The 27,802-nt window shown below is 39.6% G+C and overlaps 1 protein-coding gene across 1 annotated transcript; it reads right to left on the bottom strand.

Moving 5' to 3' along the window:
* Positions 1-269: 269 nt before the first annotated feature.
* RAB8B (RAB8B, member RAS oncogene family) lies at positions 270-27,665 on the bottom strand. Its single transcript, XM_009910859.2, has 8 exons — positions 27,452-27,665; positions 11,808-11,868; positions 10,496-10,556; positions 9,059-9,136; positions 6,934-7,023; positions 6,102-6,167; positions 3,927-3,977; positions 270-3,458 (listed from the first exon to the last, which is right to left on the bottom strand). The coding sequence occupies exons 1-8, from the start codon at positions 27,573-27,575 to the stop codon at positions 3,366-3,368; spliced, it is 624 nt and encodes a 207-aa protein (XP_009909161.1). The 5' UTR covers positions 27,576-27,665; the 3' UTR covers positions 270-3,365.
* Between the last annotated feature and the right edge of the window lie 137 nt (positions 27,666-27,802).

Below are 27,802 nucleotides of genomic sequence, written 5' to 3'. Positions count from 1 at the left end.
TTCTGTAAAAGAACTACAGGTCCGAAATTAGCAGTTTTGAGACGGTCTCCCAAACAGCAGAGTGAGTTGCATTAAGTTTCATGAGTGGTTTAAGCTTTAGCAATACTAGAACTTTCAGACAGCAAGTAAACCAAATATTCTGTGTATAGACTCAACAAAACTTTTTGTGCGTATTTTGCTGAGCACAGACCAAAAGCTAAAATTGCAAAGTACTGACACCCAGTTTGGGTTTTGTTTGGCTACTTTTTTTTTGTAAATATATATTTTATTTTTTTTCATTCTCCTTAAGCCATTTAGAAAAATATTGGCCAAGATGTAGTGCACAGCCATGGGGCTGAGGCAAAGATTTCACACAACTTCAGTGCGTAAGCAGCATTTTTGTTTTAGCGAAATCCACCAAAAATGCCTGTCTTTCCTGAAAGGTTAATGGCAATTTCTGGAACAAACCAGAAATACATATGCTGCTTAATGAAGAATAATTTTATGACTTTGATTCTAATGGGCATTACAACACTAAGTAGTTCGCTGAGGTATAGTTGAGTCCTTCAAAACCTAGACTATATAGTCTTGAGCAAAGCAGTAACAGAGAGAAACTGCACAACACAATCATAGTGATATTAGAAAAGCCTGTAGTACCCAGCAGCTGATGCGTGGGCAGAACACACCATTCATCATCCCCCACTTGGAAAATACAGCTAAAAAATTCCCAGTAAAACACACAGCTGATTTGCACACTAAGATACAGCACATTTTTCAACGTCTGACAAGGCAGACTGTACACAGGAAGAGGTCTTTACCGACCAAAAGTTAGCACACCAATAAAGTGCAGCCACTCAGCCATTTAATACTGCTGGAAAGGAGCGGTGAAGGAAAACAACAAAGAAAGAGAAATCTGCATTTTACCTTATCCATAAGACCACATGAAATTAGAATTCTTCTCTTTCAGCAGGGGACAACAAAATTGCATTAAATTCTTCTACAAATAGAAAAAGATGAACTTTACATGAACATTTAGCAAAGTGAAATACTTGCTGCATTATTTGTCATGCATAAAGTGACTTTCCTATGGTCTTACCTCACATTTATGTACAGTTTAGCACAGCTAAATGTAAGAAAATAGCAAGTTTTTTTTTCTCCCTTCCCCCTCCCTCCCCCCATACAGAGCAGATACCCCAATTCGCTGCTGCTTCAAGAAGCACTTCATAGACTCTACTACTTACAGGCTCTTTCAGAGGAAAGTTCATGGAGACTAATAATGAATGAACATTTAACCACACAGCAAAGACAAGAAAAACAATACAAAGCATTCTGTAAACGGTGCCAAACAGAATATGTCAGTTTTGGTTTGCAGACAACCCCTGAGATAAAACCAAAGTATTACGACACCAAATAAGTCAGAGGTAAATTAGTGAAAATAAACAACATTCGTAATTGGTGTCACAACACTTTCTGTATAGAAGCACTTTTTTTTTTTTTAACCATACAGAAAACATAACTGCTTTAGCCTGTCCAAGAAAAACATCAAGGGTAGACAACAGAGCAGTTAGGGTTGCTTTGTTTTTTTCACTTAACTTTGTTGCCATGAAGATTCTTCTGCTTTAATTCAGCAACAGCAATTTATGGGATTCGCCATGTAGTTAAAATAACTATTCCTATTAAACTACACATGGGGCCAGGTTGATAACCACTTAGAACTTTATGGAACCAGCTACTGATGTTAAACCTTTTAAAAATCAATTCTTTATCACTATTGGCCCAATCCATTTTAAAGTATTTACAAAAAACTCAAGAGATGACCAATTTAGTACCTGACCCCACAAAATCAAGTGGTTATTTGTGGTTAACAACCAACTCACTGTTCACAACTCTAGACAACGTAGTGAAGCAAAAGCAAGCACGTCAGACGTGAACTTTGACAATGACAGAACACATCTATTCCCTAGTGGCAAGCATGCTGGACACAAACTTGTAGTTAAAGCTTACAATGGTCCAAGTTTGGCACATCAACAGAACTAAAGCACCTGTTTTAATTGCTCATTGAGGAAATTTTTCAGAAGACAATAGAAAAGTAGTAGAACAAAGACTAAGTTATACAATGCTCAGTAGAGTAAAAAAAGGCAACTACGTTTCAACTCTGCTTCTAACAGTCTAGGTCACTGTACCAGTTTTTGATGAAAAAGTAACTGCTTGAGCAGACCAAAGAGGGCTTCACACATTCAGCGCTAGCTGCATAACTAGTAGTAAATTATAGCCCTCACATGACCATTTCCTTAGTGCCAGAACTTGATAAACTTCAGCAACTGCACAGGAAGCTAGTTCTTGGACACCCCTGTTGCATGGGTCAGTGTTTGCAGACATTAAACTATCCTTAGAATTACAGTAGAAATGGAAGTCACCTTTAAAAGTAGTCATTTCTGAACAAATGAATCCACAAAGATGTAACTTAAAACTCATGCATTCAGCTCCCACAAGCCACTTAAGTGATAGTGATGAGGCCAATTTGTGTCAATCATTTCAATTCCAGAGTGTAGCTCCTCATCACAAACAAGCAAAGGTGCAGAGAATTTGAGCTACTAAAGGGAAGTTCAGTGAGGAAAGACACTGTGTTTATTTGATTAATTGAAAGGTGCATCTGTGAATCAGTGACTGGCAATTCAGAATGCAACTTTGCTAAGTCTGGTAAATAAAGAAAAGCCACATACTACATTCAGAATAGAAGCCATAGCTTCTGCATGAACAGATTTGTGCATCTAAAAGACAAAACCCATACAAATTGTTAGATGCCAATTGTTACAGTAATCACTGACACTCTAGCACTGACACTCTAGTAATCACTGGAGTGTCAACATCCATACTGCAGTCATGGCCACAAGTATACAGCGTAGAAAATAATGGAAGTGAGACAATTTTCTTATCCTGGCTCTTCTGCTTGAAAAGAAATTTGTTCAAGAAAAGAACAAAAAACCTGCACAAATCTGTTAAGAATCCTACTTACGAGTCAAACTGTGCAAATACAAATGGAAGATTGTGCTGTAACAGGCAGTAAGAGGCCAATACGGATGTGCAAAGTTAAAAGAAACATAGCAGCTTTTGCAACAGGCAGTAAAACAGAAAGTAAAAAAGGAAAACAGTTAACTCTTGCATTTGTGTCTCCACTTCATAGCTTCCATATATCAGAAAGAAGAGCCTGACAGGCCAATAGGCTTAGTGAGCAAAATCCACTCGGTATTTTGTGTATCACGGTCTAAGTTCAATGGAGCTCTCAGCAGCAGCTTGGTGGTATTATTTCTGAGGCTTTGTGACCCTGTGCTTTCAAAGAAGCAGAAAAGGTTCTAAGTGTGCTGCAGTCTATCATTAGAAGTTCATCAAAGTAGCGTGCATCGAAAGAAGCTGCTCTTCTTAGATCGATTTTCTGTAATTTTTACCGGCCCACCTGCCCCTGATGAACTGTTGTCATTCTGAAAGAGAAGAAAGTATCAATATCATCAAAAAAAGGAAAAGGAAGTAGCTTTCCTATTTCCCTTCCCACTTCCACCCCTTGCAAAGCAACAACCAGAGCAGAGGTTAGTTGCAACTGGAGCTCCTCATTTATCCAGAGTCTGTTAATCAGCCAATAACACTGGCTACATTAAAAAGAAACATTTATCTGGCAATCCAGAGCTCAACTGTTAGCTGAAAGATTGCCTATGTAATCTGTTGTTTAATAAAGCACATCAGTTTCAGGTTACCCAATGTCAATGTTCATGCAAAGTAAGGAGTAACTGCACTCTGATCTGTAATAACATGCCATAACGCATTGTTTGCTCAAATTTCATCTAGTATCTGCTGTAATCCCCATCAGTTTAGTTTTCTGGTAGGGCTACTACTCAGTCAACGAATATTTGATTTCAGGGTATCTAGTTTGTATGCCAATTGGAAATACAAACCATTTTTCTGTTGAGCTTTGTCATAATGTCCCGTGCAAGTGTGAAAAATGCCTGGTGAGGAGCAGAAATAACAAAACAGTAATTAGTCACAAGACATTACGATAGGTTCAGAGTAGCCAGGTATATTAACAATACAATATTCTGCAGGCCGCTGCTAGCACTCGGAGTTACAAGGCACTCTATGTACAACAGCTGTTTATGTAAAATTGCAGTAAGCTCACTTTAGAAGAGAAAAATACTTATTTTTCCTCTCCATCCCTTCAAGCAAGTGAGCAGACATTCCAACTGCAGACCTCTTGGGAAAAACATCTGCAAAGAGAAGGCTGCCTACACTAATAATTATTTTTTTTCTTTCAACACTGTACTGTGTACCACAACTACATTCACATTAAGGTTAGCTTGCTTTCTGTCCTCTAGAGATTTCTGTCCTGGCTATCTATAATGTTACTTCTGCTTCCAACATCCCTCTTAAATCAATCAATCCGGCAAATTTTAGCACCTCAGACTTCAGTGTATGACGGAACAAATAAAACTCTGTAAAAGAGAAATTCTGCAGTTTTCAAGAAAGGAAAAAACCCACAACCCTGTAAATATTTTCCTCTCACTGTGTTCAGAATACATCCAAAGGCAGACACTTATCTCAACAAATAAAATAAATTAATTCACTTCTGATTACCATATCACAAAATTGTGTAATTTCCCCACAAGCTGAGCATTCAGTAGGAAGAAGACGGAATTGTTACTTGCTGAGTGCCTGTATCAGCTGCACCTTTTCATGCTTTCTCCACTATTCATGTAGTTACTTCTTTGTTTCTCAATATAAAATAACATTTAAATAGTCAAGTTGTTTGGAATAAGCCCAAACTGATGTTGGACATTTAATGACCTACAGGAGTTAAAATTAAACTGCAGGACATGTCAAGAAAGAGCAAGTCAATCACCTGGAGGAAGAAAAGAAGTACTTCTTATTAGGAGACTACTGCTATCCACTACTGGTATTAGCTGCTAATGTTCACACTTCCAGTGTCTGCTGTAAGAATCACATTACTGAAAATCAGGTCAAGCACTATTCCAGATGCAGCACAATGCAAATACGCATTGTATAACAATTATTCTGCAATCTCAAAAACAAAATGCTTGCTGGCACTGCATCGGTCATGTCATTTTAAAGCAACAATCTTTTTAGTTCCTAGTTAATTTGTTGGCTGCATGATCAGCATATGTCTGAAGAAATTTTAAAAGGTGTCTTAAAGACTCATGAAAAGGTACAGGAACAACATTTAGTCTGCCTTATCTGAATGAATTCATCTTAATGTAACTGCCTTTTGATGTCCTCTTTTTTTCCCTCCCACACCTTTCAGAGAGTTAAGATCCTCCTCCCACATCATTCATTGTAAGACGGACTGGCGCTGAGCCACTCTTCCTTCTGATTTAATTTCCTATGTTCTCATACATGGGGATCTTGTGTTTATAGGACAAAATTTATTTGCAGGAAAACAGATTGCAAGTCCACAGGTAGAGCATTATAGACCTCCTCTAACATTAGTTCATAACAGTCTATGATGATGATCCAAGCTAACATATCAATCTCTAGTATCATCCGCACAGCACATACTGACCAGGCTGGACGAGGCACTGACCAGGCTGGACGAGGCTCTGGCCAGCCTGATCTAGTGTGGGGTGTCCCTGCCCATGGCAGGGGGGTTGGAACTAGATGATCCTTGTGATCCCTTCCAACCCTGACTGATACTATGATATTCAGTAGTAACCTGAAGGCTCCTTGACACAGTAACATGCTATTCTGAAAGTAAAGAATCTTGACTTCAATTTCCTGCACAAAGCATTGTTCTAAAATGACACCTATTTTCTGTCCAAAACCACTTGCCCTTTAAATAGCAAGGCACGTAAGTCTAAACAAGTGTTGCTACCTTAACAGTAAACCACTCTGTTAATGCCCATTTAAGAAACAATCACAGACATTACCAGAAAAAAGAAATGCTGGATTTTAAAGTAGCTCTCTAAATAAAACAAGACTGGGGGGTTAGAGAGGAAGGGATGACAGAATGTGACACAGGAGCACAGCTGGGTCTTCACATCCCAAATCAGGTCAGAAAGTCCAGCAGATCTTGGAACATGCCTCTATAGACATACCTATGGGTAACATCCATCTCTTACCTCTTCCACATTTATGCTGGATTTTGCACTTGTCTCCAAAAACTTGATTCCATAATCAATTGCTAACTGGAAAAGAAGTTGAAGTTTTTCAGTATTTTTGAACTTTCTTTCTAAGAGGAATGTTTCACATAAGATAACAGAATAGATGCTGTATACTGCAGCAGGCTTTAAAAACAAAACCAAGCAAGCTTCGTTTCTGCTTTTTTCTTGCAAAAGCATTAAGTTCTGGAAAATTAGACAAAATATTAGAACAGGCCACGCCTTCATGTAAATTCAAAAACAACAAAGACATTAATTGCTCAGAGAGACTAATTTAGGATCTAAAAGAACATTTAGGTAAAATCTTCACTAATGCACATTTCTTGGCCAGATAACTGTATACAACCATCCCATAAACTGTGTTACTAGCAACTACACTACTTCAGCTGTGTACATGATAGATTATATAATGCTCTTACTTGCTGTGCAGAACAACTAAAGACTTAAATTTTAATAGCTGTATTTATGACAAGTAATCACCATGGTGAATTTAATACAATATGATCAAACTATATAGAGAGCTTTAGGTTGAGATTTAGAATACTTCACTCCATAGCAAGTCAACATTCTTACAGAGTCTTCCCCTCAAGTGGTACCATTAAATTTATTCTACCTTGGAAAGTCACACGCTATTTTTAAAACAAAAAGCCAACCCAAATCTGGAATCCTCTAAGTTTCTGAAGTCAGAAATTCAAGGTTTATTATCCCTTATATGCCTAAAAGTACCAAATACCCAACAGCTGAAATCCTAAGAAAACTGGGCTTCTAAATAAAGTGAATCACCAAAGCTTACCTTCTCCCCCTTTTCTTTTGAGACTTGTCTTTTTTCATTCATATCACATTTGTTACCCAGGATCATTCTTTCTACATCTGAAGAGGCATGCTGAAACAAGAAAAAAAAAATAATCTCTCAGGAACCAAATGCATCATTATTTAAAAGAAACATACGTGCCCAACTCAACCACAAACAAGTGAGTTACCTAATGTGAAGGCATTACTGAGAAAGACACTAACTTTTGAAATAGATAATGCTTAAACGGGTAGGAATAAATACTCTGAGATTTCATGTGCCTGAGCATTATTCCAGGTCAAATACAGTACCATGAGCTTTGTACCAAGTTGTACACATGTGCAGGCATTTGGCTGTTCTGAAAATGTAACAGTACAAACTTTACTTCCAAGTAAAGTGGTGCATGGATAGCTGGAGTACTTGGCTGGAGTATCATTATGTGATACATTTACACTTTTAGAATAGATTATTAGTAAGACTTCTTAAGTAATAATAAATTCAGCAGGAGAACTTTTCTAGCCCAGTCCCTATTGCCTCAAATTGGTCACTAATACAGGGATTTTGCTTAAGAGCCAAAGAATAGTACTAAAGAAAAGCCCAAGGATGTTATTTTTAAAGGGAAAAAGAACAACCAAAAACAAAGCACCCCAGTAACAGCAGCAAGCTGAAACCAAAACCCCCACAAACAATCAAAAAGAACTCCACCAAGATACTGTTACCAATTCCAGCTTCAGCAAAACTATGATTTCTCCTCTAAATTAATAATGGCCTATCCCCACTTGACAGTATGCCCCATTAAATAACTTACAATGAGCAGCAAAGAAGATTGCCCAAGACCAATGAAAAAGTCAAAAAACTCTAATCAGATATACAACACAGCAGTAACTGGAATTAATCAGATCTGTCATCTCAGTGAAAGGTAGACACCCTAAGATCTTGCTCCTTCCCATTCCACTCTAAGGTCTTGCCCCTTCCCATTCCTTAGAAACACCCTAAGGCAAAAAAAATAAAATAATAAAAGTCATACAATAAGAGCACTTTATGCTTACTTTTTAAACTTCTAGTTTTGTACTTTCTATCCCTAGATCACAGTATCACCAAGGCTGGAAGAGACCTTAAAGATCACGAAGTCCAACCTGTCACCACAGACCTCATGACCAGACCATGGCACCAAGTGCCACATCCAATCCCCTCTTGAACACCTGCAGGCATGGTGACTCCACCACCTCCCCAGGCAGCACATTCCAATGACGAATGACTCTCTCCGTGAAGAACTTTCTCCTCACCTCGAGCCTAAACTTCCCTTAGCGCAGCTTGAGACTGTGTCCTCTTGTTCTGGTGCTGGTTGCCTGGGAGAAGAGACCAACCCCTTCCTGTCTACAACCACCTTTCAGGTAGTTGTAGAGAGCAATGAGGTCGCCCCCGAGCCTCCTCTTCTCCAGGCTAAACAATCCCAGCTCCCTAAGCATCTCCTCATAGGGCTTGTGCTCAAGGCCCCTCAACAGCCTCCTTGCCCTTCTCTGGACACATTCAAGTGTCTCGATGTCCTTCCTAAACTGAGGGGCCCAGAACTGGACACAGTACTCAAGGTGTGGCCTAACCAATGCAGATTACAGGGGCACAATGACTTCCCTGCTCCTGCTGGCCACACTATTCCTAATGCAGGCCAGGATGCCATTGGCCCACTTGGCCACCTGGGCACACTGCTGGCTCATGTTTAGGCAGCTGTCAATCAGCACCCCCAGGTCCCTCTGTCTGGGAGCTCTCCAGCCACTCCAACCCCAGCCTGTAGCTCTGCATGGGGTTGCCGTGGCCAAAGTGCATCATCCGGCACTTGGACTTGTTGAATGCCATCCTGTTGGACTCTGCCCATCTGTCCAGTTGGTCGAGGTCCCTCTGCAGAGCCCTTCCACCCTCTAACTGACCAACATCTGCTCCCAACTTGGTGTCATCTGCAAATATGCTGATAGATAAACAAGGTAACATTCTCCCCACCAGTGTTGCATTCACTGCACAGTCTAACTTGGCCATGTATATCGGCCACTATAATGAAAATGATTACTTGATTTATTTGTCCCAGGGATATTCTAAGAGGGATCAAGTATGAAGTACCTTCCAAAGCACCTACCTCCTCTATGTTTCTTATCCAGTTTTTTATGTTGTCAAAAGACTTTTCATTTGTGATGTCATACACCAGCATAATTCCCTAAATGAAATGAAGAACATCCAGTTAGATGACCTAGCACTGTTGGTTGACTTTTTGATGTACGCTGTTGGTTTGATTATACTTGCAAGAAATTCAACATAGGTCTACAATCCCTTCTCAAAGCATTGCTGAGATTTTACCCAAAATAGTACTATTTAACATCTTTTGCCACTGTTAGAGGTCAAGCACACCACCAAGATAAAGTTTTAAATTATGAGCCCATAGTCAGGGAAGTTTAGAAATTCTACAACAGCAGTAACTAGGACGGTGTTGTTAAGGCCAAGTTCAGAAGCAGGAGCTTTAAAAGCAGTTGACAAAGCTGTGAAATTCAGTCTGCCGGGGCCAGTAGATACTTACAGCACAGCTGACACTACATGTTTTCTCAGAAGATTGAGCTCATTTAGACAGTTGTGTACATATACTAGACTGGATTCTCAACAATTAGCAAATCAAGGAAAACCACACAGCAGCTGCATTAAAGACAGATTGCCAGGTTCACTTCCATTCCTTATGGCCTTATTCCTTATTCCTTGTAGAACAAACAAAAGTCCTTGGGCCATGGACTGGGAGGTGAGGAGGAGATCACATCACTGCTCAAACTTTCGTAATTACTAGAAAACTCTAACACAGAAACACAACTATTACTATTTCTCCCCATCTGTATTCCATAACAGTATTTGGACCCACAGCCAGACTATGGATCTGTTCATACTAAGTGACAAGACCAGACAGTAGCAGCATAGCTAGCAATCAGCAAGCTGAAGTTAACAGTGTTCCAACAAAGTTTCTTAAGTCATAGCATTAAGAACCATTACAGGCAGTTGTACCACAAAGAGTGCAGGCTACAAGTCAGTTATTTGACTTCAAGTCCTTCTTAATGGAGGGAAATGTAACAGTAGCTTTTTTTCAGTGACACTATTTCTAGCCCAAATTTTGCATCCTCTACTGGGTGAAGAAAAAAAAGCAATTCAGTGAAATAAGCTTTTAAGATTAAAAATAATTCATTACCTACTTTTCAAATGTTTAAAGGGGTTGATTGCATTTAAAAAAAAAAATTTACTTGATTCAAGCTTGGCAACTTAGCTTGTTATAATCTGCAAAAATTTTAACCATATTAAAAAAAGCCAATAGGCCTTTATGTTCTATCACAAGACCAGGACTAGACAAAGCACCAGTTTTAAAAATGAGCAACAAAATACCACTAAACCAAAAAAAACCAACCAAACCATAAACCTAATTCCCAGCATCTCAGGTTGCAATTATCTAATCCTCCAGTTGAAGACTTACAGGATACAACCAGAAGAAGAGCAAACCAGTTACACTAGTTGTGCCTAATATTTTTGAAGTGAGAGCACTCACCATGGCTCCTCTGTAGTAAGCTGTTGTGATTGTGCGGAATCTCTCCTGGCCTGCTGTATCCCTAAAAAACAATAAAAATAACATTTGTTGGGAGATAGCATTTACAGTCTTCTCTAATTATTAATGTCTTTTTAAACAGGGAACAACATATTGGTACTAAGTCACTACAAAAAAACCCCCAACATTTAGAAAATGGTCCTGCTCTGGCTGGGGGTTGACTCGCTTTCCAGAGGTCCCTCCCGACCCCTAACATCCTGCGGTCCTGTGAAGATGTTTGCACAAGCTTCTTTAGCCATCAGCATGTTCCTCACTCCCAACCTACCCTACACTTACATCAGCATCAGAAATATGGCACAAAAGCATTTAAGTTTTCATGCAAGCAATAAAACTCAGTGCTACACAGCCTTCCCTAGAATAATGGAAAAGGCAGCTCTGGTGCATCCAAGTCCTACATTAAATAAAGGCTAAAACATGCATCAGTAAAGTATTTTTAGGAGATTGAATTTTCATGTACAATTAGCTATCAAAATCAGCCACTATACCTTGGGGTACGATATTTTATCCTAGATGCCTTCAAAGTAGTATTTGTCTGTAAGTGAACAAGAGGACCAAAAGGTTTGGGTACTAGTCACACCTAGGGGAAGCTGATGCCCAATGGCCTGCCAAAACCAGCTTTTTGACTTATGTTACAGAAAAAAACCAACCAACTGTACCCACCACTTCTTGTACTTCACTTCCTTAGTCACAAGAATTCTGGGTTGTGTTCAAGTATCACAACTATCTTTTCTAGAACTTGAGAAATCAGCAAGAGCCCTACATTAACCAGTAGCATTTGAAGAGCTTGGCATGTGTAATAATGCTACTCCAAAAATACTCATCTGCCACCATCAGGAGGATCAGACTTTACTAACCCACCATGCATGGAATGGGAGCTTTATTGCTCACCTGTGCCTCTGTGAGCACGACTAAGTATCCAAGTACGAGAGGAGATGACATTTGATTAGGTCACATATTTTAGTTTACAGCTACAGAGTTAACATCTCTCTCACACAGAACAGATAAAAGCACATTTAAGAGGAGAGCTTTTGATAAAATGGGAAGTTGCTGTAACCTTTGCAAGTGAACAGGCTATTTCCTGTGCTACTGAAGCAACACCAACAGCAAGCTATATAAGAGCATAAACCTTTTGAATGGTCAAGGAATACAAGGTATGAAAACTTCTGGTACACCCAGGCTCAACAGCTATGAAGTACTCCTGCTCAAAGATTAATTCAATACTCACCGAAAACCTGAATTACTTTGGAATACTTACCATATTTGCAGCTTGATTTTCTTTCCATCTAATTCTATTGTTCTGATCTTAAAGTCAATTCCTGACAAAAGAAAAGAGAGATCCTAAGTTTTGCAACAAAAGGAGACGTTCAGTTTCTTGACAACTTGGAAAGAGTGAATTCAGGGAAAAAAATAATAAAAAAATTGGAAGTAGTTGTTTCTTCCAAACACCAGGAAGTGCTGAGGAGACACCAAGGTTTTCAGCTGCACCCAGTATGTCAAGGATAAACTATTCTGTGCAATGAAAAGTGACCAAATGCAGACTCAAGACTCCATCTCAAATCTTCCATTTCATACCAATAAGGTTACTACCTTGCATGTCTATTTCCCCCAACTGTGACCAGCCCCTGAAGGTCAAGTCAGTTCCCCAGAACCTCTGAGGGAAAGATACATACCATTAGTCCCTTCATTCTTTTATAAATTGGCACCTACTTTTGAAAACTGATTTTTAATGCAAGTCCAATCAGACATTACAGTAAACAGCAAAGCATCCCAGGAAAGGAGGGCTATACAGATAGGTACTGAAGGTGACTGAAATAGAGCATGCATGGGAGTTTTTCCAAGAATACCAGTTTAGGAGAAGTTTAGATTTTCTAGGAAGCTTCAAAAGGTATCAAGAAAACACTTCTCTCCTTTCCCCCTCTTACACTTAGTCATGATACACATCAGTTCTGAGGTTGATTTTGAAGGCAGATTGTAAGCCATGAGTAGAAAAATAAAGTAATTAATTCAGAAGGGCTTAATAACATCTTTTATGGTTTAGAGGGATCAGATAGATGCCTGAATCAAAGCTAAGATTTCCAAACAGATTAGCCTTTGCCCTAGACTATTTTTAACTTTTGTGATTCTGCAACAGAACTCAAATTGAGACTTGCTCAAGTCCTGCCATGTGAGTGCCATATTTTTTCAATCCCAGGACAGCTACCTCCATGGACTCAACCAATTAATCTGTTTTGAAACAGTGAGTCACAAATAGATATTTGATGTTTATTCACAGTGTTTAAGAGATTTGGGGTGTATGCAAATCATTTCAATTCTTCTTCGTATGTAAATTAAGTTACAATTAAGAGTACCTTACTTGGGAAAACACTGTTCCTAGCTTTAATAATGCATCCATCACAAAAGGGAAGCTGTGGGATTTTTTTTAATATACTGCAGTAACGTGAATATGAAATATGGATATTCATTAACTATCCAACTGTCTTCTCATTTGTGATATTAATATTTTAAATATATTGAAAAAAACAAGTTTCAGCCATTTACTCTTAATGTGCTATGAATATGTAGTTTAGCCCATTAGTCAGAACACAAATTATGAGCAAACACACCACATCAGCACTTTTAAGAGCATATGAAATTAATTGTATTAATTTAAAATGCTATGACTACTGCAACACTTGCAATTTCCCAAGACTCACTAGTAGATTTACAGGCAAAAAGATACTTACATTATTTGCATTCTTCTAAAAATCACAGGAGAGTGATGATGTGTGCTTAAAACAATCCTTACTATATGTAACAGACTTTTGATTAAGTGTTTCCCCTTCACCTTTGACAGGATTTTGTTTCCCTTGTTGTAAAGATTCTTCTCCTAACTAAAGGCAACACCTGCCAAAATCACAGGTAATGGTATTCACATCAGGAAACAAATGACCTTTGCTCTGAATAGATTTTCTTTCGGCCTCAAGGGTTATAAAGCACAAATACAGATTTTCTGGGAAGGGTATTGTAACATGCATAACAGCAAATTAAATCAGCTCTGAAAACTCCTTTGTGTCTAAACCTGAAGTCTCACAATTAAATGTAACATAGGGAAAATTAGGTTCAGAGACTAATGTTGTCAAAAGGCAATTCTGTATCTACTGTCAACTACCAAAACTAAGAGACAGCAGAATAAGCAGTGAGACTGCTTCATGGATGGTTTTCAGAGAAGGCAAGCTTACACTGCAGTCATGTTTGCACCAATCCATGCCTTGCACAGACTGGTCTTCTGTGGTTAGTAATTTCCCTTGCAGCACCAAAATTATTTGTACATCCATTCCTTTGATTGCTTCTAAAACTCAGGCTCTGCACAAAAAAAATTACCTTCTCCGAACATAAAATTTTGAGTAGGAACCTCACCAAAATTCTCAGGCAAAGATGGATTTTAAAGCTATAAAAATAATATAATGGGGAATTCCATAAATACCTCTGTTAGACACTAAGGTATTTAACAAATGCAAGTGCAACTTTTTAGAGGCCAAAACCAACTAGAAACTGGTGTTCCTTTTGTTCTTTCACTTCAGTAACAGGAAGTGGTGAGCTGCAAACATTTGTAGAGCAAGACTGGTAACATGTGCTACCACTTCCTGCCAAATACACTTGCATGGCTAAACATGAGCAACATTTTGGTTACAGTTAAACTTAAATTACACTATTGGAGTGTTTTAACACTCCAATGACTATAGCACTTCAGAAGTGATTGCTGACAGAAAGTTTCCTTTACCAATGAATTCTTGTTTTGCACAGTTACACATGGGGATACAAAAGCATGAAATGACACTCAAGTCTAATACAAAAAGAGTCATTTGCAAATCAGAAAGCAAAAGCTCACACAGCCTTCTCATTTTTAAAATGCAGTGTGCAATGCTGCTTATTCCAGCAGGGAGTGAAAGCCCAGAAATGTTTGAATGTCCACCTGAAGACAAGTTTTACAAACTCTTAGCAAACACTGACCCAGTTCAATTCTTAGAAGGCAAAGGCTAACAATGTGATTATTTAACTGTTCCAGTGGTGCTGCCACACAAGTCTGACACACCGGTGTCCACCTAGCAAGTCAACACGTATCTAATATGGATACAGGAACATTCGTTGCAAGAATCACAAACTTGCAGTCTGCAAGGATGACGGCCAGATTGAGACCCAAGCTGTGCACTGGTTAGGATTGTAATTGCTTTTGTTTCCCTTGCAGCATGAGGCAAAAGCAGTTGAGGAATTGTTTTCTTTACAATCCTTTTCAGATCCTTACTAACTATAGACCAGGGATACCACCTCTCTCCTTACTTTACTGAGGGCATTTTATGCCAGAGCTTCCAAGTAAATTCCTGTCAAGGAATACCCTGAGCAGAAGAATCTGCATGCTAAGGAAAACTCACGTGTCATTCATACCACATGAAGCCTTACACAAAACCCAACAAAAACCCAGAGCTGCATGTTGCTGTATTTACCTTGTGTCATGATGCAAAGATAATAAAATTCACTGGCTAGGGGATACCATCATCCATCACCACTCAGACAAACATTTAGAGGCCAGGGAGACTGGTCTCACCTAAGCCTCTCGGTTTAAGACAAGAAGTCATGCTCATCTCACACAATGAAAGCTCTTGAGCCATTATTACTTCTTCCACCACCACCACTCCACACCCTAGTTACACATTCCTTCTTATTCCAGCTGACCTAGGCAGATTTTACCCACAATTAAGCTGTAATGCAATCATTTTACAGAGACATTAGGAAACACTCCAAAGAGCTGCATTACAATGCTAAGTATTTCCAGCTACAAACTTTAACAACACTAGTTTGGCACAAGTCTTATAGGAATGCAAGGACAACAGAGCAGAGGTGCTGAAACAGTTCATTTTGCTACTTCAATTTTTAGAACAGTAGCTTACTCTCAAGGAATCACTGTTAACTCCTTTGACGTCCCTTCACGCATGATTTTAACCCTGTAGTCACCAGAGCTAGCATCTCAGGTTTTCCAGTGCTACAGAAAGAGTTTCAGCTAGGTCTCCACTACATTTCCTTACAAAGTATCACTGTCTGGACTTACAGATTGTTCCGTTTCAAACAAAATCTGTTGCAGAAGATGCCACGGCATGAAGAAAGCAAACCAAGTAAACCACTAGAACAGTATGAGCAAACACTTCCTGAAGGTAAAGATTATTTGATCTTCAGTCTGCTTAGCAAGAAGGTACTAGAAGGGCCATGTTCTTGAATAATACAAGTAGTGCAAGACAGACAGGAAATAAATACTGAAATTAATATTAGAAGCCCCCAACCACTTAGCAGCCACTGGCAAGCAAGTATTAAAAATCTTAATATTTACCTGTTACACAGCTAACCAGTATTTTAAGTTAATTTTGCATGTGATGAGTTTCCAGAAGCTGGACCTTACATGTGAGGAAGCTGTATGATCAAATGACAATTACTGTTGATTTTAACTCAAATTGATCTAACAGGTTTCACATCTTCAAAGTTCATGGAATCTATATAATTAATGACGTTTTTCTGGTGCAGCTGTTTCAAGAAATCAGCCGGGAAATTAATCTCTTTCAGGACGCAAATAAAAGTCACCCGCTGATAGCATACACTAGCCTGTGTATCTACCACTGTAGAGTATTTCTCCATCTCTGGGGAAGCAATACTTTATCAAAGAAAGAAAATAATTAGTACTCAGTATACTGGCATTTAATGGATTTGGTGGGTTTTGGTGGCTTGCCTTTTTTTTTTTTTAATATAGAAACCAAGGGAATTTTAAAAAGTGATTAAACACCAAAAATTTGTGAAGAAGCTGTGAAAAAAATACTGTCTATTTGCTTGCTAGTCTAATTTTAGACCCATCTATCAAGGAATGTAGAAGATGCACTGCAGTGTCTGCTCTTGTTTACTGAACTAAAAATTAAGAAATATGTTTTGCATGGTGTTCACCTCACAAAACCACTACCCTCTTTTATCTAAATCTTACCTTACTCTTTTGAAATTAGAATGAAGTAAGTAAAACTAAATGGCAGTAAAGATTTTCCCACTAGGATTCCTTAATAAGCAGAAACTTTGTGGTCTTTATCATCATTTGACACAGACCACAATAAAAAATAAATTGCAAGATGGGGAAAAGAGTCAAGGTACAAAGTCTGATGACCCTTTTTGAGCAATACAGAATCAGAACAACTGGAATTTACACATCAACTTTCAAACTGGACTTGCTCCAACTTCACAGCACTGATCCTTCCTATCCTGCTGTGTTTATATGTGAAGTTGGGGGGGTTGATTGTTTTGGTTTGGGTTTTTTTAATGGGCAGAGCTGGAGGAGAAAATTTTGCAACTTCTTCACTGCAAGATGTAACACGTAAGAGTCTTCAAGATAGTCAAAAGGAAATGAAAACATTTTCCTGCAGTCACTTGGAGTTAAGACTGAATTAAAAGCAAGTCAGAAATGAGCAAGGAGATTTGTAACCCACCTTCACATAAAAGAAGTGAGAAGAGGAACATGACTGGGGGGAAAAAAAAAAAATAAATCAATATGCATCATCTTCAGATTGCTGAATTCTGAAACAAAGTTACTTGGAAAAAACTCCTCCTATAGGCTTTGCTTCTTGTGAACAGCAAGTGACTATGTTATGTTGCACAGCTGAACATCAGAACTAGTAAACAGTAGTACTACTAAAGCACACCTGTAAGAGCTGGTATTGCTCTGCTGGTTTTCTAAAGGTTAGGTTTAGATTTGAGACCCATCGCAAGACTGTCAGCAGTATGTATTTCAGAATCAACTGCAGCAAGTGCAAGACAGACGGGCAGATATCAGTATCAATCACACAAGCTTTGTGTGGACATACAAAGACTGAAGAGTTTCAACATTCTTCATGCCGATTCCAAGCACACACAGACCTACAGGTCAACATTTTTCCAGAAACTCGTTCTTTTAAACATGCATCCAACAGCTGAGGGATATCAATGTGTTTGTGTAGATTTTCCCCACAAGCTTACCCAGGGATTACTATTTCTTCTTGTTGTTCTCAGCAGTAGTTATGGCAGGGTTTGGACTAAATACACAATTACTCTTTTTAATAGCGTTCTTAAAGGAGTATTTGCTTGTGCTACATCAGTATATGGTCTCACTTTATAAAGGTAAATAAATGAAGCCTCAGAAATTTGCTTTTATAACGGCTCTTTCCTTAAATATTTCAGTACACATAAGAAATAACAAAGTAGGAAACAAAATCAGTGTAAAAGGCAGGGTGGGGAACACTTGCAACACACCAGTGTGTCATACACAGCCTCACGCAAAAGAACAAAGTCTAATCATTTTGAACTTGAACGTTTGGCTTTAGTCCCCAGTAACATCTGCGAGGCATTTTCAGATGACCTCAGCAATGTCTTGTATCACTATGCAAATTAAAGGCACAGTAGCCTTTTATTGCAACCATTCAGAAATACAGCAGATTAACACCAAGCAACACACCAGGGTGAAGGTCAACATTTTTTAAACACTGTAAGGTTAATTTATTTTAGAATTACACAGAAGTGCAACCAGTTTTATTCATCCTTTCACAACTTAAAGGGACAAAGCTGTATTCTATTCCTTCTGAACACCCCTTAAGAATCCACAAAACATTACTGAACACAGAGTGGACTGAACAGGCTCCTTCAGGCTAACTGGCCCTTCTTCATCTTACTAACCACCCACACACAAAAATCTAATACTGGGGGCCGATACACTGCAGTGTATAGTCTTGCCCCTTGAAAGATGTTAATACTTAGTAAGATTCTTTAAGTTTAAATACACTACATGAGCAAAATAAACAGCTAAAGGTAGGTAAGGCAGTGAAGAATGCTGGTGCCATGTGTATATAGAATATAAGTCAGCTTCCTGCTCCTAAGACCTTGAAACTTACTACCAAGATCAGATCAAAGCTCATACTGCTAAGCAAACTGGTGCTTGCTTCAGCATATGTGTCTTCAGCCATGATACAGCTACCACTCTTAAAGAATAGTCTGTCCTAAGAAATAAACTTGTTTAAAAGAAAACAAAGGATTCAGCATATAACTTATAATCATCAGAATCAGACCAAAAAACACTTTGAAACATACAGATCTCTGACAGCTCAATAACCTAGTGTAATCTGACTATTATGCTAAGATTTAAATCCAGCGCTCTACAGCCACTTGTTCGTAACAGTGAGCCCGTGAATTCTGCCACCACAACCATGCATTGCAGTGTTTCAGAGTGAATACTGGAAGACCATGCAAAGTGAAATTACCTTTTCAGAATTTTTAATGCAGGATTTAGATTGCTGTGAGCAGCTTTTGAATTGCACAGCCTACCAAAACACCAAAAATACTCAATGTGAAGACTACGAAACAATGTAACAGTTGAAATTCATTGCCGCCTAACAGGAGTAAAGTTACCAGTCCTAACGATGGCCCAACTTTAAAAGCGTTTGGTCCCTGCAGAACGTCTTTTAGAGTTTACAACCTAGGCACTACAGCCCTGTGAAAGTGCACAGAAATCAACCAACATCTACCTCTTGTTCTATGTTGAATAGAAAATAAGCCATACTTGATGGTAGCTCAGTTTCCTCCAAAATAATTTTGAAATAGATTAAAATTGCATTACTGATACAGAGAATAAAGTTTATTTTAAGTATTATTTATAGACTGTCTCTAAGAGGAATGCAATAACTTAGCTGCTTTGAGAACATGCTCTTTTCAAGCCAACATGCAACTAGAGAGCAACGAACTTGCCACACTTGAGGCTACAGTTTCACATCTAGCTTGAATAGGTGCTTCCACTGACAAGTCACAATCAAATCCTTTTCTCTTTTGATCAGATTAGTTTTCATCTGAGTGAGTTCCATAATTTGGTTTACCATCATTTGCAATGAGAACTAATGGTGTAACTTAGGTAGCAGGTGGACACACTCACAGTCCTTCTCCTGGAAGCAGCAGACCACAGACTCCATTGTTTCAGTTTCTAAATTAGAGCCCTAGGTAATGCAAACCAAAAAGTGGCCCACAAGTAATTTGCAAGCAGTTTTAGTGTGAATCCTACACCAGGATGTCCCTGACCAACTCCAACCCCATGCTGACAAAGGAATTGCTCTGTATTTCACAATCCAGCTATGGCTACAGCAAGCCATACTTGGACCCAGCCCCATACTCACTTAACCTGTAATGCAGCAATGGGAGATTTGTGCATCTATCGTTTACTTGGAAGCTCTTGTTTCCCTCAGCTCTCTGGGACCTGCTGCTTATGGCTTTCTACTGGACAAGAAAAAAACCCAACTTTGTCACATGTTTTAATGGATATCAACACCAGATTTTCCCATTTAGAGGGTGGCTTAGGAATACAAACATTTGATTATTCTTTCAGAAGTCCAGTGCTTAACATGACATAACATGGGATGAGCATTTATCAAAAGCATCATTCAATAGTTAAGACCCAAAAAACCTGCAAGTGGAACCCTCTGGAACAGCAAAGGATGATCCTGAATCTCCTGTCTGTAAATCAGGTATCTGTAGATGTAGAACACATAGAAAATGCCCTATTTTACCACGACAACTGAATACTGCTGCTATTGGGGTAGGGGGGAATAATTAAAAGGTCACTTCATTCCAAAGTTATCAATTTAAGCATCCAAAAGGTTGAAAAATGCCTTATTAAAAAAATTCTGTGTAACCAACACTGCCTTGACCCAAGGATTTAAAATTGCTCACTGTTCATATACTACATCTCAACTGTGATGACAGTCAGAAAACACAGGTTTGGGTTTGTTCACTAATTTTTGGTCTAGATGTGGAGATATATAGAATACATAGAATAAACCAGGTTGGAAGAGATGCCACTTCTATTTTTAAAAAGCCTCTTCAAGTTTCAGGGCTCCTACTTGATCTGGCTGTCTATACTAAACTGGTTATTTGGAGTGAAGAAATAAAGACTTCTGGAGGCTGTACCATTGTCTGTTTACAGCAGAAGAGGCACCACATGAAAAGCAAGCATACAATGTTCCAGAATTCACAAAGGAAAGGAAGAAATGGTTAAGTCACAAATGGGACTTTGGAGGGCACAGACCTGCTAAAGCTGGAAGGAAAAGTGCATAGAACACGGGTATTACCAGAAGCACCATCAGAGACAAAAATACCAAAAATGCAAAGCACTCACCAACAATGGTTCTTAGCTCTGTAACTGACATTCTGGTTGAAAGCATCTTGGTTACCTATGATGAACAAAATGTCTCATCCAGCAAGAATTATCTTTGTTATGATAAATTATCTAATCTAGGAATTTTAGAGTCTGAAATACAGTCATGATTCAGAAGCATGTGTGGAGAGTACCTAGTAAGGCAGCAAACTCCAGCCAGATCAAAGCTGGTCCAAAGTTGCTGAAGTTATTTTTAAAGACAGCACTCCAGAAAGATCATTTTTATCAGAGGCTTCTTTAAACCCATGTTTTCACATGAGGTTAAGTACATGGGTTTTTCCTTGTTTGGGAAGCAAAGGACATGAAGGAAGAAGGGCTGCTTTATTTAACTTCTTAAGTGAATGACAAAATAGGCCTCTTTTGAAAGACTCACTATCTAAATTAACAGTTAAAATTACGTATCGTATTACCAAAAGTCATATTTATCTTTCTGGCATATAACAGTTTTCTTTTCCTCCATTATGCAAGGTTTTTTTTAATGGCCACTTTACCTCCTTTTCCTGCACTGCATATTCTAAGTACTCCTCTCTAGTCACTTCCGCTAAACCAGAGAAGTTCTTCCACCCAGCAGTTACTCTGACTGTATCTTCCTCCTTCCTTCCATGCTTGAGTTGACACAGATACTTCACTTCACCCATAACTCCATAAGAAGTTATACCACACAGACACTAAAGGAAAGCTATTTCTCTGGCAGATGAAAGAAGGAAGGAACTGGGGGGGTGGAGGGGGGGTAGGGGGGGGTGTTTGCAGCACATATGTTCCCTGGCCAATAGCCATCTTAGTTTTACACAATTTCTTAAACTTGGCCTGTTCTTCTTGAGTTCCAGGTTTGGTGCCAGACTCCTATTAGTGACCAGTCTGCTTTACATTTTCTTAGATGTTGCCATACGTATAAAAGAATGCCACTGACTTTCAGCATTAGCTTTTTCCTTTGATCCCCAAAGAAGCAAAGTTTGTACTGCAGCAGCAAAACTAATACAGATTATCTTAAACTTGTTGAACTGTTCTCTCTAGCAGAAGTCTTCTGCAATATGCAGTACCTTAGTTGCCTTTAAAACTTCATCAAATCTAAACAAAAGCATCATGGTTTACATTTAAGAGGAGAGATTACTGTAAACCAGAAGATTAAACTGATACTACATGCAATTATTTGTCAAAATTCCTTTAATAGGCACTAAATTACTTCCCACTTCAATTCCTATTGGAACAGGAAGTTGCTGACTTAAGTTTAGAGTTGCAAATGCGTAACTAAAAGCCCCTGGATCAATGCTGATTGTACAAGGGTCTCACACAGTGCAATTCAGCTGTAGTTACTACTATTTGTAGTTTATTTACAATAGAAAAGGATAAGATCCATTTCATATATTTACAGTTAGCCTGAGCACTTAAGCTACCATAACATCCACTTAAAGGTAAAAATCAATATAATATCGTTTGCATTGCAAGTAAACATCTAATTTCTATCATAAAATGTGAAATAAAGCACCACTAGAAGTATTTATCACATATGAATTTCAGTTAAATTCATATTAATCATTTCAAGATGTATTTCTACCAAAAGGACACCCAATTGCATCTCTCCCAGAAAAGTAAACAGACTATCCTCAAAACCTCTCTCAAAGCCTGTATCCATCAATCAATGCATTTGCTCCTACTTTCATTCAATATTACTTTGCATTTGTAACTTTGCATTCAAACTAAGTCACAAAAGCAGCTCAAAGCTGCCCTCCTGTCATTCAAAAATCCAGATATCACATAAACAAGATCGACCTCCATCTGCCAGTTATGAATAGGCACAGAGCAGTTAGACATCTGCCACACCCTTTCAGAGTAACACGCAACAAGAAAGCTGCAATAATAAAAGCCGAACAATTCCACTTAGGTTGTTGGTCTGTTGCAGGGTAGGGTAACACAATCTCACCAGCAGATGAAAATCAAAGTCTGTGATGTCTTTTGTTACCAACTAGGTGTCCCAAGAAACATGAGCTTCAGTGCTTTTAACCTATGATGTCTCCAACTACGACACATTCTGACTGCCCTCAGGACAATACCTTGCTCACTACCCCTAAGATACCTTAAAAGTGGAATCATTCTTCTAGTTTCATATTTACCTCCATAATGCTGTCTGCCCCTACTCCCGCATAAACCCTTGACCTCCTTCTCGTACTGTACTGGAGATGACTAAGTCTCAGATCTTACAAACCGTGGACACACACTTTCATTCTGTAGATAGGAATAATGGTGCCATCTGAGACACTTAGTGACTTCAAAGTTGTGTTTACAATTACTTTATTATAATAAGCATTAATAAAACAGTACTGGCAATGCTTTCCTGACTCTTCCCTCCCTTTGTTCATCTATCATTGATGTGCATTTTCTTCTACAGCTCCTAATAAGCTGGAGAAGCCCCAAAGAAACTGATTGAATAAGGATAGGGAATACTGAAGTTTAATGGGAGGGTGATAAAAACCCGACAAGCCAACCAGTAATCTTTTTTTGTCTATAAGGCAAGTAACAGTGGGCAGAAGAACAGAAGTATACAGCGAGGCATTATCTTTGTACACTAAACTATTTCCATTACGTAATACAGGCATGGAAATTTCACTGCAAAAAGGAAGTTGATAATTTTGCTTGTCAAAGGATTTTCATCAAAGTGTTCAAAGGTCAGCATACATGTGCTTGATTGCTGGAGTGGTGTCCTATTTTGCAAGAAGTCAGCGAAGGAAAAGTTACTTCTGTAAAATCAACAACTTGTTCTAATTCTCAGATGCAGTACTGTCTTATGTGGGCAACTTCCTGCCAAATGCTGTTATCATTTTGGATTAAAAAAAAAAATACTATGAATTTTAGTACAAAGACTTGCTGACTCTGAAACAAGTCAGAAATGCTATCAGCTAAAAGATATTACTTTACTCTCACAGAAACAAGTTTAAGCAAAAAGTTGAAAGGAATGCAAAGAACAAATATTTTTTGGAATGATAAACCCAATCTAGTTTTACCACATAGCACTACTTGAACAACGAGTTAAGGTACTTAGAGACTGCTAAATTAAAGCCTCTTGTTCTTGTACACCCCACAAACTACTAGCAAAATGCACATAAGATACTCCAAGATAAGTTTCACTTAAGAGCTGTTGAAGTGTGAAAACAAGCTGACCCAACTGCACTTCACTTTCCGTGTAGAGCTGTGTAAAAGCAGAAGTTTCCACTCAGGAAGCAAACTGAGAAACATTACCTTACATAATACAATCGTGCTGTAAAAAAAGTTTTATTCCTTGTCAGCAGTGAAAAGCTGATCCTCACTAGGGACAAAGTAGTATTATGACCCTAACCCTTTTACAGGTTTTCCAAACAGAGATACTGAGCTCTGCACAGAAAATGTAAAGCTGCTGAAAGCCAAGGACTTGCCTTGCCCAAAGTTGCCCACAGGACACCAGGCTGGAAGATGTTTGAATCAGTACAGCCATCAAATTCTTGAGAAGAAAAGTCTAGGGGCCATTTGTAAACCTCTAAGCTATCTACAAGGATAAAGCCTTACAGGCATATTTGGCATGACAGCAGAAAAGTACAGAACCTGCAAAATATGACACAAGTACATCATGCAAATAAGTAACCTATACTATGACCATTAAGGCTAAGATGTAACCCAAATATTCTGTATTAAAGCAATACATCTATATCCCTCCCCCCGCACTTCCTTCTTTTCTTTTTGGAAACTGTATCCATTGCTCTGGTAACTGTAAGTGTTACAGTTTAATTTCAAGTAAGCTACTAACAACAATAGGAGTGGGAAATTATGAGAAAGGTATTTAGTGCTTGGACATGATGCAGACTCTTTCAGCACAGCAACAAAGTTTGCTTTAATTTCTGGATGTAGAATCTAAGAAAAAAAAAAAGTTGAAATAGTTCAAAGTTTAACCCCATGTAGTTAAGATCTAAATGACTCATCTCACTCACAACATCTACACACAGGAGATTAAACAATAAAATTTGATGTCAACACCTCTCAAGTATATGCCTTCTCAGACATCTACAGTTAAAGCAACTCCAACCTTGTTTGCAGAGAGCCAGACCAGAGAACCAGGGCGCATAACATTGTGTGTGCCAATTAAAATCATTATGAATTGAACACACATTGTAATGGTAAGCACCATGATACCGTAGAATCCACTTGAAAAAATACATAAACATAACAGCCTGGCAGCTTACACTTCAGGAGAATTCAGTGTAGTCAATTAGGAATGTTAATCTGGAGATCTTAAAACTTCAACTGACAGGGAGCCTGTTTGGGAAAAGCATCTCCCTCCACACCATGGCTGGCTGTGCTTTTCAGGGGAAAACTAAAACCTCAGACTTCTACAAAGTGGAATGCACCTATGCTCAGCAGATGTATTATTAATGACTGTAAAACTGACTAGTATTGAGCAGCCACCAGGCACTCACAGAAAAAGTGTGTGTGAGTACATCTTCAAACAAATTATCTGCATAACTGACTTAAAAGTAATGCAAGCAATACACTATGAAGACTGATTAAAAAACACAAGTATTTTTTATTTAAGCATGCATCAGCACTTTATGGACAGTTTCACTATTTCCTGTGCTATCAACTTTCCTGTTTGTAGGTCCTTTCCTAAAAAACAAAAGGGACTGAAAGAAACAAATTATAAGAAGGAAAACATAACTGTGAAATCACAAATCCTAACCATGGAATCAGAAGTATGCCTCAATTATTACTAAGTTTCTTCAAGAGTGCTGAAGACAAGACCCTTATGAAAACAAATACAAAGGAAGGAAATGAGAGCAATTCCTATATTTACTAAATAAGGTAAGAAAAAAAAAACCAAAACAGAATGACATTCACAATCCTCAAGACTTCAAAGTGAATCAGTCAGAAAAACCAATACCAAGGAGGAAAGCAGTTCAAGAAACATCAAGAAAATGGTTGGAAGACAGACATTTATGATAGCTATCTCTTTAAAAGAGGTCTTTCATACTTAACATAGTAGTAATGTAGGCTTTAGAAAACTCCAAAACTATACAGTATTTATATTAGTGTTTATTAAGCCTTTTATTCTACTGTAGACACAGCAAAATACTTATTCAGGTAAAATTAGCTGGTGTTACTGATAGAGCACTCTGAAAATGGGTGCAGACAGAAAATGAATGTGTCACCTTAATCCTTCAGAAATTTTGTTTTGAAATGCAGAAAATGTGTTCTTAAAGTCTTAGAAATGCCAGCCATACCTTATTTAGGCAATCACATCTGCCCAAACAAAAACTTATTTTCTCCCTAAGCATCAAGTTCAGCACAATAAAATATCTCAAGAGAATCTGAGTAACAAAACAAGTCACACACTATTCCCCCTCATCTATAAATCAATTTCCTTCCAATGAAGGCTCCACTTACTCTCTTCCTGTTATTTTTCAAAGCCAGCATTGGTTTTGCCCTCCTAAATACTAGTAACCTCCAACACAGTTCACCCCTTCATCCTGGAAGTTGTACTTCATTTTATTTTAAAAGTGACCTCAACTATGAGTAGTAACCATGAATCTAAAGTCTGTTTGTTTATGTTCAGTTCAGCAGCAAGTAGTTAAAGACTGACAAATATTACAGAAATGTATCTAAACAGCCTGCTGTGCATTATATCTGAATGACATTAGAAAAGGTTATCTAAGCTTTAAAAAACTCTTTTCACCACCAAATGTACTACCAAAGTCAACTTCGGTTAAGGAGGATCCCCTATCTAGTTACTAAGGAGCTTCTGACTGTAGTCGACTGAGGAGCTTGACCAGAACTTTCAAATCTCAAAAACGGGAGCTGCATGTGCAGGAACACACAGACGGGTTCAACTCTGCCGAGTGCAGTGTAGTCACTGTCACTATGCATCTTCGCATGAGCCACCAGAGCGCTCAAGCAGTCCAAATCCTCTTCCACTTTCTGAAAACTCACGTCTAAACATAAACCGACCAGTAAAAGAATAGCAAGGGAAAAAACCACGACAGCAAGATCATTCCGTAACTTAGCCAGTGCAACGCTGTGGATCTCGCACAGGTCTCACTACTGCTGCAGCCCCGCACACGCCATTGCTCCGGCAGCCCTACAGCAACATCTTTTCCACCACAGCAGAACAACGGCCGAACGGCCCAAGAGCTGTGCACGGCCGAGGCTGAGCCAACTGTTGCTGCGGCCGGGGCAGAGGGAGGCGCCGGGGCCGCCGCAGGACCGGCTCGTGTCTCTGCGGGTCCCTGGCAAGGGCCGCGTCACCGAGTCGTCCTCCGCCCCGGGAACAAACCCAACCCCGCGCGGCCTGCCCGCACCGGGCCCCCCGAAAGGCCCCCTGCTGCCTCCACGGGGATGGCGGGAGCGGCAGAGCTCCCGAGCACGGGGCGGGGGTGAGTCCTGCTCCCCCCACGGCGGCCCGGGCACGGCGGCGGCCCGGCACTTCCCATCGCATGGGGCCCGCAACGGCCATGGGGCTCCCGTCCGCTCCTGCACGGCGGACACGCAAAGGCGGCCGAGCAGACACCCCAGCCCTAGGCTGCGAGACGGGCGGCGCCCGCCCGGCCCTCCTTGCCGCCTGGCCGTTCCTCTCCCGGCGGGAGGCCCCCAGCCCGGACCCCTCTCGCCCCCCGGGATGGCGGCGGCCGGTAGCGGTCGCGGCCCCTCACCAATGGTGGAGATGAAGGTGGTATTGAAGGCATCCTCGCTGAAACGGAAGAGCAGGCAGGTCTTGCCCACGCCCGAGTCGCCGATCAGCAGCAGCTTAAACAGATAGTCGTAGGTTTTCGCCATCTTCCCTAGGGCTCGCCGCCGCAGCAGGAGGGGGCGGCCGCGGCAGGGAGGGAAGCAGGGAGGGAAGCAGGCAGCGACGCGACGCCCCGCTCCACGCCCACTAACGGCAGGCAGCGCCGCCTCGCGTCACGGCGCGCCGGAAGTGCTCCGAGCCCGATGGGAGATGAAGGCTGTGACGGCTCGGCACGGCGTGATCCGACCTAGCCGGTGAGCGGGGGACCTTGTAG

Source organism: Dryobates pubescens, chromosome 17 (assembly GCF_014839835.1).
Source record: "Dryobates pubescens isolate bDryPub1 chromosome 17, bDryPub1.pri, whole genome shotgun sequence".
Lineage (NCBI taxonomy): Eukaryota > Metazoa > Chordata > Aves > Piciformes > Picidae > Dryobates > Dryobates pubescens.
The sequence above is the reverse complement of the archived record's forward strand: the minus strand, read 5'-3'. Positions and strand labels throughout refer to the sequence as shown.